We start from the raw sequence: 13,665 nt of genomic DNA on the forward strand, positions 1-13,665 counted from the left end.
TACTCTCTGACGTACATCCCTGTACTCACTGACCTACATCCCTGTACTCACTGACCTACATCCCTGTACTCACTGACCTACATCCCTGTACTCACTGACATACAGCCCTGTACTCACTGACATACAGCCCTGTACTCTCTGACATACAACCCTGTACTCTCTAACCTACAACCCTGTAATCTCTGACCTACATCCCTGTAATCACTGACCTACATCCCTGTAATTTCTGACCTACATCCCTGTGCTCACTGACGTACATCCCTGTACTCTCTTACCTACATCCCTGTAATTTCTGACCTACATCCCTGTACTCACTGACCTACATCCCTGTACTCTCTGACCTACATCCCTGTAATCTCTGACCTACATCCCTATACTCTCTGACCTACATCCCTATACTCTCTGACCTACATCCTTGTACTCTCTGATCTACATCCCTGTACTCCCTGACCTACATTCCTGTACTCCCTGATCTACATCCCTGTAATCACTGACCTACATCCCTGTAATCTCTGACCTCCATTCCTGTAATCTCTGACGTACATACCTGTTCTCACTGACATACATCCCTGAACTCCCTGACAGACATCCCTGTACTCTCTAACCTACATCCCTGTAATCTCTGACCTACATCCCTGTAATCACTGACCTGCATCCCTGTACTCTCTAACCTACATTCCTGTACTCCCTGACCTACATCCCTGTACTCACTGACCTACATCCCTGTACTCACTGACCTACATCCCTGTAATCTCTGACCTACATCCCTGCAATCTCTGACCTACATCCCTGTAATCTCTGACCTACATCCCTGTACTCACTGACCTACATCCCTGTACTCACTGACCTACATCCCTGTACTCCCTGACCACATCCCTGTACTCACTGACCTACATCCCAGTACTCACTGACCTACATCCCTGTACTCACTGACCTACATCCCTGTACTCTCTGACCCACATCCCTGTAATTTCTGACCTACATCCCTGTACTCTCTGACCTATATCCCTGTACTCACTGACCTACATCCCTGTAATCTCTGACCTACATCCCTGTAATCTCTGATGTACATACGTGTACTCATTGACCTACATCTCTGTACTCTCTGACCTACATCCCTGTCAACTCTGACCCACATCCCTGTACTGTCTGACCTACATCCCTGTAATCTCTGACCTAAAGCCCTGTGCTCTCTGACCTACATCCCTGTAATCTCTGACCTACATCCCTGTACTCTCTGACATACATCCCTGTAATCTCTGACCTACATCCCTGTACTCTCTGACCTACATCCTTGTACTCTCTGATCTACATCCCTGTATCCCTGACCTACATTCCTGTACTCCCTGATCTACATCCCTGTAATTACTGACCTACATCCCTGTAATCACTGACCTACATCCCTGTAATCTCTGACCTCCATTCCTGTAATCTCTGACGTACATACCTGTTCTCACTGACCTACATCCCTGTGCTCTCTGACCTATATCCCTGTAAGCTCTGACCTACATACCTGTACTTTCTGACCTACATCCCTGTAATCTCTGACCTACATCCCTGTAATCTCTGACCAACATCCCTGTAATCTCTGACCAACATCCCTGTACTCGCTGACCTACATACCAGTAATCTCTGACCTACATCCCTGCAATCTCTGACCTACAGCCCTGTACTCCCTGACCTTCATCCCGGTACTCTCTAACCTACATCTCTGTACTCACTGACCTAATTCCCTGTACTCACTGACCTACATCCCTATACTCACTGACCTACATCCCTGTAATCTCTGACCTACATCCCTGTAATCTCTGACCTACATCCCTGTAATCTCTGACCTACATCCCTGTACTCCCTGACCTACATCCCTGTACTCTCTAACCTACATCCCTGTACTCTCTAACCTACATCTCTGTACTCCCTGACGTACATACCTGTACTCACTGACCTACATCCCTGTGCTCTCTGACCTACATCCCTGTAAGCTCTGACCTACAATCCTGTACTTTCTGACCTACATCTCTGTAATCTCTGACCTACATCCCTGTAATCTCTGATCTACATCCCTGTACTCCCTGACCTACATCCCTGTAATGTCTGACCTACATCCCTGTAATCTCTGACCTACATCCCTGTACTCCCTGACCTACATCCCTGTATTCTCTAACGTACATCTCTGTACTCACTGACCTAATTCCCAGTACTCACTGACCTACATCCCTATACTCCCTGACCTACATCCCTGTACTTTCTTACCTACATCCCTGTACTCTCTGACCTACATCCCTGTAATCTCTGACATACATCCCTGTAATCTCTGACATACATCCCTGTACTCCCTGACCTACATCCCTGTACTCTCTGACCTACATCCGTGTTCTCACTGACCTACATCCTTATACTCACTGACCTACATCCCTGTACTCTCTAACCTACATCCCTGTAATCACTGACCTACATCCCTGTACTCCCTGACCCACATCCCTGTACTCTCTATCCTATATCCCTGCACCCTAACGTACATCCCTGTTCTGCCTGACCTACATCCCCGTACTCTCTGACCTACATCCCTGTGCTCTCTAACCTACATCCTTGTACTCCCTGACCTACATCCCTGTACTCCCTCACCTACATCCCTGTAATCTCTGACCTACTTCCCTGTAATCACTGACCTACATCCCTGTACTCTCTAACCTACATTCCTGTACTCCCTGAACTTCATCCCTGTACTCTCTGACGTACATCCCTGTACTCACTGATCTACATCCCTGTACTCACTGACATACAGCCCTGTACTCTCTGACATACATCCCTGTACTCTCTGACATACATCCCTGTACTCTCTAACCTACATCCCTGTAATCTCTGACCTACTTCCCTGTAATCACTGACCTACATCCCTGTACTCTCTAACCTACATTCCTGTACTCCCTGAACTTCATCCCTGTACTCTCTGACGTACATCCCTGTACTCACTGATCTACATCCCTGTACTCACTGACATACAGCCCTGTACTCTCTGACATACATCCCTGTACTCTCTGACATACATCCCTGTACTCTCTAACCTACATCCCTGTAATCTCTGACCTACATCCCTGTAATCACTGACCTACATCCCTGTACTCTCTAACCTACATTGCTGTACTCCCTGACCTACATCCCTGTACTCACTGACCTACATCCCTGTACTCACTGACATACATCCCTGTACTCCCTGACATACATCCCTGTACTCTCTAACCTACATCCCTGTAATCTCTGACCTACATCCCTGTAATCTCTGACCTACATCCCTGTAATCTCTGACCTACATCCCTGTACTCACTGACCTTCATCCCTGTAATTTTTGACCTACATCCCTGTGCTCACTGACGTACATCCCTGTACTCTCTTACCTACATCCCTGTAATTTCTGACCTACATCCCTGTACTCACTGACCTACATCCCTGTACTCTCTGACCTACATCCCTGTACTCTCTGACCTACATCCCTGTACTCTCTGACCTACATCCCTGTACTCTCTGACCTACATCCCTGTACTCTCTGACCTACATCCCTGTAATTTCTGACCTACATCCCTGTACTCTCTGACCTATATCCCTGTACTCACTGACCTACATCCCTGTAATCTCTGACGTACATACCTGTACTCACTGACCTACATCCCTGTACTCTCTGACCTACATCCCTGTAAGCTCTGACCTACATCCCTGTACTGTCTGACCTACATCCCTGTACTGTCTGACCTACATCCCTGTACTGTCTGACCTACATCCCTGTAATCTCTGACCTAAAGCCCTGTACTCTCTGACCTACATCCCTGTAATCTCTGACCTACATCCTTGTACTCTCTGACCTACATCCCTGTAATCTCTGACCTACATCCCTGTACTCTCTGACCTACATCCTTGTACTCTCTGATCTTCATCCCTGTATTCCCTGACCTACATTCCTGTACTCCCTGATCTACATCCCTGTAATTACTAACCCACATCCCTGTAATCACTGACCTACATCCCTGTAATCTCTGACCTCCATCCCTGTAATCTCTGACCTACATCCCTATACTCCCTGACCTACATCTTTGTACTCTCTGATCTACATCCCTGTACTCCCTGACCTACCTCCCTGTAATCTCTGACCTACATCCCTGTAATCTCTGACCTACATCCCTGTACTCACTGATCTACATCCCTGTAATCACCGACCTACATCCCTGTAATCACTGACCTACATCCCTGTACTCCCTGTCCTACATCCCTGTACTCACTGACCTATATCCCTATAATCACTGACCTACATCCCTGTAATCACTGACCTACATCCCTGTACTCCCTGTCCTACATCCCTGTACTCCCTGCCCTACATCCCTGTACTCACTGACCTACATCCCTGTAATCACTGACCTACATCCCTGTACTCCCTGTCCTACATCCCTGTACTCACTGACCTACATCCCTGTAATCACTGACCTACATCCCTGTAATCACTGACCTACATCCCTGTAATCTCTGACCTACATCCCTGTAATCTCTGACCTACATCCCTGTAATCTCTGACCTACATCCCTGTACTCCCTGACCTACATCCCTGTACTCCCTGACCTACATCCCTGTACTCTCTAACCTACATCTCTGTACTCCCTGACGTACATACCTGTACTCACTGACCTACATCCCTGTGCTCTCTGACCTACATCCCTGTAAGCTCTGACCTACAATCCTGTACTTTCTGACCTACATCCCTGTAATCTCTGACCTACATCCCTGTAATCTCTGATCTACATCCCTGTACTCCCTGACCTACATCCCTGTAATGTCTGACCTACATCCCTGTAATGTCTGACCTACATCCCTGTAATCTCTGACCTACATCCCTGTACTCCCTGACCTACATCCCTGTATTCTCTAACGTACATCTCTGTACTCACTGACCTAATTCCCAGTACTCACTGACCTACATCCCTATACTCCCTGACCTACATCCCTGTACTTTCTTACCTACATCCCTGTACTCTCTGACCTACATCCCTGTAATCTCTGACATACATCCCTGTACTCGCTGACCTACATCCCTGTAATCTCTGACCTACATCCTTATAATCAATGACCTACATCCCTGTACTCCCTGACCTACATCCCTGTACTCTCTGACCTACATCCGTGTTCTCACTGACCTACATCCTTATACTCACTGACCTACATCCCTGTACTCTCTAACCTACATCCCTGTAATCACTGACCTACATCCCTGTACTCCCTGACCCACATCCCTGTACTCTCTATCCTATATCCCTGCACCCTAACGTACATCCCTGTTCTGCCTGACCTACATCCCCGTACTCTCTGACCTACATCCCTGTGCTCTCTAACCTACATCCTTGTACTCCCTGACCTACATCCCTGTACTCCCTCACCTACATCCCTGTACTCCCTCACCTACTTCCCTGTAATCACTGACCTACATCCCTGTAATCACTGACCTACATTCCTGTACTCCCTGAACTACATCCCTGTACTCACTGACCTACATCCCTGTACTCACTGACCTACATCCCTGTACTCTCTGACATACAGCCCTGTACTCTCTGACATACAGCCCTGTACTCTCTGACATACATCCCTGTAATCTCTGACCTACATCCCTGTAATCACTGACCTACATCCCTGTACTCTCTAACCTACATTGCTGTACTCCCTGACCTACATCCCTGTACTCACTGACATACATCCCTGTACTCTCTGACATACATCCCTGTACTCTCTAACCTACATCCCTGTAATCTCTGACCTACATCCCTGTAATCTCTGACCTACATCCCTGTACTCACTGACCTTCATCCCTGTAATTTCTGACCTACATCCCTGTGCTCACTGACGTACATCCCTGTACTCTCTTACCTACATCCCTGTAATTTCTGACCTACATCCCTGTACTCACTGACCTACATCCCTGTACTCACTGACCTACATCCCTGTACTCTCTGACCTACATCCCTGTAATTTCTGACCTACATCCCTGTACTCTCTGACCTATATCCCTGTACTCACTGACCTACATCCCTGTACTCTCTGACCTACATCCCTGTAAGCTCTGACCTACATCCCTGTACTGTCTGACCTACATCCCTGTACTGTCTGACCTACATCCCTGTACTGTCTGACCTACATCCCTGTAATCTCTGACCTAAAGCCCTGTACTCTCTGACCTAAAGCCCTGTACTCTCTGACCTACATCCCTGTAATCTCTGACCTACATCCTTGTACTCTCTGACCTACATCCCTGTAATCTCTGACCTACATCCCTGTACTCTCTGACCTACATCCTTGTACTCTCTGATCTTCATCCCTGTATTCCCTGACCTACATTCCTGTACTCCCTGATCTACATCCCTGTAATTACTAACCCACATCCCTGTAATCACTGACCTACATCCCTGTAATCTCTGACCTCCATCCCTGTAATCTCTGACCTCCATCCCTATACTCCCTGACCTACATCTTTGTACTCTCTGATCTACATCCCTGTACTCCCTGACCTACCTCCCTGTAATCTCTGACCTACATCCCTGTAATCTCTGACCTACATCCCTGTACTCACTGATCTACATCCCTGTAATCACCGACCTACATCCCTGTAATCACTGACCTACATCCCTGTACTCCCTGTCCTACATCCCTGTACTCACTGACCTATATCCCTGTAATCACTGACCTACATCCCTGTAATCACTGACCTACATCCCTGTAATCACTGACCTACATCCCTGTACTCCCTGTCCTACATCCCTGTACTCACTGACCTACATCCCTGTAATCACTGACCTACATCCCTGTACTCCCTGTCCTACATCCCTGTACTCACTGACCTACATCCCTGTAATCACTGACCTACATCCCTGTAATCACTGACCTACATCCCTGTAATCACTGACCTACATCCCTGTACTCCCTGTCCTACATACCTGTACTCACTGACCTACATCCCTGTACTAATTGACCTGCATTGGCTCCTGTTCAAGATTAACATTCTGTATCTTGTGTTCAAACCTTTCTTTGGCCTCACCCCTCTCTCTAACTTTCCCCAGCCCCTCAATCCCCTGAGTACTCTATATTCCTCCAACTCTGGCCTCATGTGCGTATCCAATTTCCTTTGCCCCTCCATTAATGGCTGTGCCTCAGCTCTGGAATTCCCTCCATTAACCATTCTGCCCATCCTCTACTGCTTTAAGATGCTGAAATTGAGAATTTGCTCAACCTTGCTAATATTTCAATCTTTGGCATGTTCTTCATTTATGCTTCTGTGAGGAGCCTTTGGGTTATTTCCTACATTAATGATGCTATGTGCATGCAGGCTGTTGTAAGTTTGATGTTGAATGCCTCAAGAAAGATTTTTTTTTACTGCCTAAGAGGTTGTTTTTTCTTTCAGGGACCTGGATATTGATGATCCTGTGAAACTCCGGCTGGGTGAGATCCATGGAATTGGTGGACTGAAGAGGTGAGGGTGTTACAGTTTTATGCATGAATTGCAGAGATTTGAGAGCTTTTTGTGATAGTGACAGTTACTAATTGATATGCACAGAACATCCAGCACCCATAACTTCTGTTATTTTAGCTGTACAGTTAAAGTGAACACATAAAGCAAGGAGAACATCATTGATCACTACTTATGAGGGTAGAGGCATCTCATCTTTCATAGGGCACTTTGCAAACTTCTGGCCTCAACATTGAGCTCAACATCTTTAGATTGTGACCACTGCGCCCATTTTCTTAGACAGCAGGTGCTGGATATGTTTAATCACTTACACCTTCTCTAGGTCTTTTGTTCCTTTATCCCATTACTGTTCCTTTTTATTTTGCATCTTCAAACATTTTGTCATTCACAACTCTCGTCCTCCAACCACTTACAGACCTTCCATTTTGTCCTCCCACACCACCCCACCCTACCCAGATTCCCCCTTCTCCCTGCCTCTGTGCTTGCTGATAAACTACTAAACCCCTAACATCTTCCAGTTATAGCAACAGGTCATGGACTTGAAATGTTAACTCTGTTTCCCTTTCCACAGATACTGCCAGATCTACTGAGTATTTCTAGCATTTTTCTGCTTTTATTTCTGATAGATTCTCTGAGTTTTCTCTCTAAACACAGGCTTTCACCTCTAGAGGTGCATGGGGATGTGGTGGAGACAGGAGTTTGGGGAGCTGTGGGGTGTTGGTTTGCAAGGGTTCCCTGTCTATTATAAGGTCATGGGCCTGTTTACCTTCAGGTGTAAAATTTGGATACGTTGTCCCAGAAAGTGGGCTCTATACCTGGATGGTAACTTCAAAAAATGTATTCCACAAGATCATACATAAGGGCAGGAGTAGGCCATATGGCCCTCGAACCTGCTCTGCTACTCAGTGCGATCATGGCTGAACCTTGACCTCAATTACACTTTCCCGCATGCTCCCCACATCCTTTGATTTCGTTAGTGTCCAACAAGCAATTGATCTCAATCTTGAATATATGTATTCATCAAGTGATCATCTGGGGATGAGAATTCAAAAGATTCACAATTGTCTGGGTGAAGAAATTTCTCCCTATCTCAGTTCTAAATGGACAACCCCTTATTCTGAAGCTGTGCTCTCTGTGTTCTAAACACCCCAGCATAGGAAACAACCTCCTTCAAACTCTCTAAAACTTTTATATGTTTTAATGAGATCAATGATCTCTTATTCTCTTAAATTCCAGAGCATATGGGCCCATTCTGTTCATCTCTCCTCAAATGACAGTCCTGTCACCTCAGGAATCAATCTAGTGAACCTAATGAGTCTGGTTGCAACCTCTTTAAGTCAAGTAAATCTTTCCTTAGGTAAAGAGACTTTAGATGTAGTCTCACCACAGCATTATATATTTGTAGCAAGAATTTCTTACTCTCATAATCCAACTGCCTTCCAATAATGGTTAACAGACCATTTCCCTTCATAGATGCTTCTGTACCTGCATGTTAACTTCCTGTGATTCACATACAAGGACCCTTTACTTGTCTCTCACCTTTTAAAAGATATTCTATTTTTTCATTTTTTTTATCAAAATGAATAATTTCACACTTCCCACATTATATTCCATCTGCCGCCTTCTTGCCACTCACTTAACTTGCCTATATCCCTTTGCAGATTCTATACATTCTCCTTAACAGTTTAGATTCCCATCTCGCTTTGAATCATCAGCAATGATTTAATTTGGTCCCCTCATCTAAGTGATTGATATAGATTGTGAATAGATGAGGCTCAAGCACTAACCCTTGTGACCTTCCACTAGTCACAACCTTCCACCCATTTATTCCTACTCTCCATTTTCTGTCTGTTGAAACCTCAATCCATGTTAACATGTTACACCCAATCCCATGATCCTTAATCTTGTAAAGCAACCTGAGACTGGAGTTTACAGGGTACCACGGTCCTTGTAGCACCCCCTCTCCCCCCATTAATGTTGCAAATGCTATGATAATTCAGTACATGCTCTAGTTGTGATTAAGACCAGCTAAAACTATTTGGGGAAAGGCTAGGGCACATATAAAATAACCTGTGGTGGGGGAATTATGTGGAAGGGGAAAGTAGTTTGCATTTAGCTTATATGGATTTTGTGAATAAACCTATGTTGAAGACAGACTGGCTCCAGCTTCCTTTGTCAGATGGATGTTCAGCAAATTAACACAACCCCCACCCCAACCCCCAACCTCAGCTAAAAAATTGGGTGGGGGACCCCACCTGCAGTGCTGGCTGTCTCCCTGCAGCAAGTTAACACTGGCAGTCGCATTAAATGCTTTAGAGACTAACACCCCTTTCTCAGGAGCAAGTCTTGCCCTCGAGACCTGCCAGCCAATCGAATGGCCAGAAACTCTGCACTCCCAGCAGCAACAGTCAGGAGACGTGGCCACTGTTGGGACTATAGGTAGTCCCACCATGCAGAGGATCCCAGCTAAGTTTGAGTCTGGGGGTCTCAGCGTGGGGTGGGGGGTTGTGGTGTGGAGCCAGGTTCAACAGGCCAGGGGAGAGGATGACCTTGTCTTCGGGGCAGAGTGTGGGGGTGGGGGGTGGGGTTGGGGGTATAATTACCTCCGATGGCCCCTGGGGACCCACAAAAGATATCTTCCCCCACCAACCCCCCCTTGTCTTACACCAGCCTGTTCAGCTAAAGCCAGGCTTCCTGCATGGCATAGGCCATCCCTGGGTAAAATACTGGTGGTGGTGTGATGAGGCCCTTAAGTGGCCATTAATTGGCCATTTAAGAGTCTCAACAGGCCTGAGGGCAGGTGGATTGCCGAGCTCCTCCCCAACCCATCCCCCGTAAAACTAATAATAGATTCCAGTATTTTCCCTACTACTGATGACTCCAATATCTGCACTATAGGTCTCCTACTGACTATATCCTGACCAATAGCATCTACAGCAGTCATTTTGCATTTTGAATGCCTCACTGAAAGCACGTCGATTATTAATAAGATCAAGACAAAAAATATATAACAGATTAGTAGAAGTGTCTATAAAGTATTAATGAATGTTGTCCATACTGAGCCACCATTCCTCACTGACATTGTTACAGAGTTCAGTAAGAGAGAAATCTCAATTATAATTTCACAGAGTAAAAACTGATAAAAGTTTAATTGTCACACAGAATAAATCTCAATATTTTATCAAAATAGATCATTTCAAAATGCATAAACCAACATGCATTAATGAGACTCTTGTCTCTAGCTCAACACTGTACATTTCTCATCTACAATTCAAATCTCCTTTCATGTCTGAGATTCCCTAGACCAACACTCCCTACTTGCCCCACCCCTAAACCAATGCTTCCTGATTCCTCCCCGCCCCGATGCAACAGTTCCTATTTTCCCCTAACTGCAATCCAATAAAGTATTTCTGTGTACTTTTTTTCAATCAGGTGTACTTCTTTCAATCTAGTATACCATACCCTCTGCTCGCAATGTGGTCTCCTCTGCACTGGGGAGGCCAAATGCAGATTAGATAATGGCTTTGTGGAATACTTCTGAGCAGTTCACAAGCATGACCCTGAGCTTCCAATAGCCTGTCATTTTAATTCTTCACATTGCTCTCATACTGACATCTCTGTCCTTAGTCTGCTACACTGTTCCAATGAGGCTCAGCGTAAGCTTGGAGAACAATATCTTTTAATGAGGCACATTACAGCCTTCTGGACTCAACGTTGAATGCAACCATTTCAGACTGTTAACTCTGTCCCTCATTTTGTTTCATTTTCTTTGCTTGTTTCATTGTTTGTCTATCAGACAGCAGTACACCTGCTGTCTTTTGTTTTTTTTTCTTTTTTTCCATATTCATTCTCTTTGGCCCTGCAGGACTAACTTTTCTGTTATTTAAACTCTCCTATCTTCCACCCTATCATAGAGCTCCTTTTTCTCCTTGTCCCACCCACCCCTTTATCCAAACTTATTACATCTTTAATTCTTTCCAGTTCTAATGAAAGGTCACAGATCTGAAACACTGGGACAAATTTTCTCCCCATCGGGGTGGGGAAGAGTGGGAGCAGGCAGGCTCCCAATTGGCAGCCCCGGTTGGGGGCGTGTCGTCATTTTACGTGCGCAGGCCAATTAAGGCCCGCCCAAGTGTGACGTCTGCCAGGAAGCACCATGTGCTCCCTGTGTGGGCGAGGGGGGGATTCCCTCAGCCGGGAGTGCGTTCTTTTGCGCATGTGCAAGAAAGAGCGCACAGATCTCCCTGAGTCTACGTGCTGCCTCAGGGAGATCGGTTCCGTTTTGAAACTTTTAATAAAGGAGTTAAAACATTTTCCCTGCCATGTCCATAACTTATAATGCAATCTCTCAAAATTTAAAAACTCTCATGAAGCCTCATCCCGCCAGTGGATGAGTTTTCATATTTTTTCACAAGCCTGCCTCGGCTCCCAGACTGCCCACCAACCTTAAGGTTGGACGGGCAGGTCCATTAATAAGCTGAATTGGTTTCTTAATGGCCTTAATAGGCTGTTGACAGGTCGGCGGGTGCGCAGCTGACTCAGCTGCACACCTGCCGACCTGAAAATGTGAATGACACGGGGTGATGTCGGGAGTTCCACCCCCCTGCACGCCGATGGAAAATTTCTGCCCATTAACTCTGTTTTACTCGCTCTACACAGATGCTGACTAACCTGTTGAGTTTTTCCAGCATTTTCTGTTTTGATTACAATCCAAAATGCCCCACTCACCCATCTCCAGCCCATCATTCTCTCAGTGCCAATCCAACACTCCTTTTGTTTCGCTGTCTCCAATCTGACACTCCCTTCATTTACTCCAAAGATAGGATTAATCAATGAGCTCATAGTGAAGGTGCCCCTAGGTGGCAGTGATCATAATATGATTGAATTTTACATTCAGTTTGAGGGAAGGGTGGGTGTAAGACTAGCAATTTAAACTTCAATAAGGGCAATTATGCGAGTATGAAAGTAGAGCTAGATAAAGTGAACTGGCAAATGAGGTTAAGAGATAGGTCAATAGAGATGCAATGGGAGACATTTAAGGGAATGTTTCAGAACACACAGAATAGATACATTCCAACAAGAAAGAAAAAATCCAAGGGGAGGACCCGCCATCCGTGGTTAACTAAAAAAGTTAAAGATAGCATCAAACTTAAAGAAAAAACATAATAGTGCAAAGATGGGTAGCAGGTCGGAAGATTGGACAGAATGTAAAATATAGCAAAGAATGACTAAAAGATTAATAAGAAGGGAAAAAAGAGAAAGCTAGTTAGAAATATAAAGACAGAAAATAATAGTTTCTATAGATATTTAAAAAAGAGTTAACAAAGTGAGTATTGGTCTTATAAAGAGTGAATCTGGGGAGTTAATAATGGAAAATAAGGATATAGCAGATGAATTGAACAGGTATTTTGCATCAGTCTTTACTATAGAGGATACAAGTAACATTCCAGAAATGGCTGTAAGTCAGGAATTGGAAGGGAGGAAGGAACTCAAGAAAATTACAATCATCAGGGAAGTTTTACTTAGCAAATTGTTGGAACTGCGGGTTGACAAGTCCCAGGGTCCTGCTGGATTTCATCCTAGTGTCTTAAAAGAAGCGGCTAGTGAGATAGTTGATGCATTGGTTTTAATTTTCAAAAATTCACTAGATTCAGGAAAGGTTCCATTAGATTGGAAAATACCAAATGTAACTTCTTTATTCAAAAATGGAGGGAGACAGAAAGAAGGAAACTACAGGCCAGTTAGCTTAGCATATGTCAAAGGGAAAATGCTAAACGCTATTATTAAAGATGTTATAGTAAGGCACTTAAATAAATTTAAGGTAATTAGGTAGAGTCAACATGGTTTTGTGAAAGGGAAATTATGTTTAACCAATTTATTGGAATTCTTTGAAGAAGTAACAGGTGCTATGATTTCCAGTAGGCATTTGATAAAGTGCCTCATCAAAGGTTATTGCAGAAAATGAAAGCCCATGGTGGAAGGGGTAATATATTGGCATGGATAGAAGATTGGCTAGCTAACAGGAAATAGAGAGTAGACATAAATGGATAATTTTCTAGTTGGCAGGATGTGATGAGTGGTGTGCCACAGGGATCAGTGCTGGGGCCCTCAACTCTTTCTAATTTATACAAATGATTTGGATGAAGGGACCAAAGGTATGGTTGCTAAAT

General features: G+C 44.9%; 1 protein-coding gene across 3 annotated transcripts in view; it reads left to right on the plus strand.

Annotated features, from left to right (window-relative positions):
• unc13d (unc-13 homolog D (C. elegans)) overlaps positions 1–13,665 on the plus strand; it is a 276,077-nt gene that overhangs the window by 178,287 nt on the left and 84,125 nt on the right. For all 3 annotated transcript variants that reach the window (XM_041217092.1, XM_041217094.1, XM_041217093.1), the window contains one exon: positions 7,430–7,498. In XM_041217092.1, the coding sequence (XP_041073026.1) occupies positions 7,430–7,498 (69 nt within the window). The remainder of the gene's footprint in view (positions 1–7,429; positions 7,499–13,665) is intronic.

Source organism: Carcharodon carcharias, chromosome 22 (assembly GCF_017639515.1).
Source record: "Carcharodon carcharias isolate sCarCar2 chromosome 22, sCarCar2.pri, whole genome shotgun sequence".
Taxonomy (NCBI): Eukaryota; Metazoa; Chordata; class Chondrichthyes; order Lamniformes; family Lamnidae; genus Carcharodon; species Carcharodon carcharias.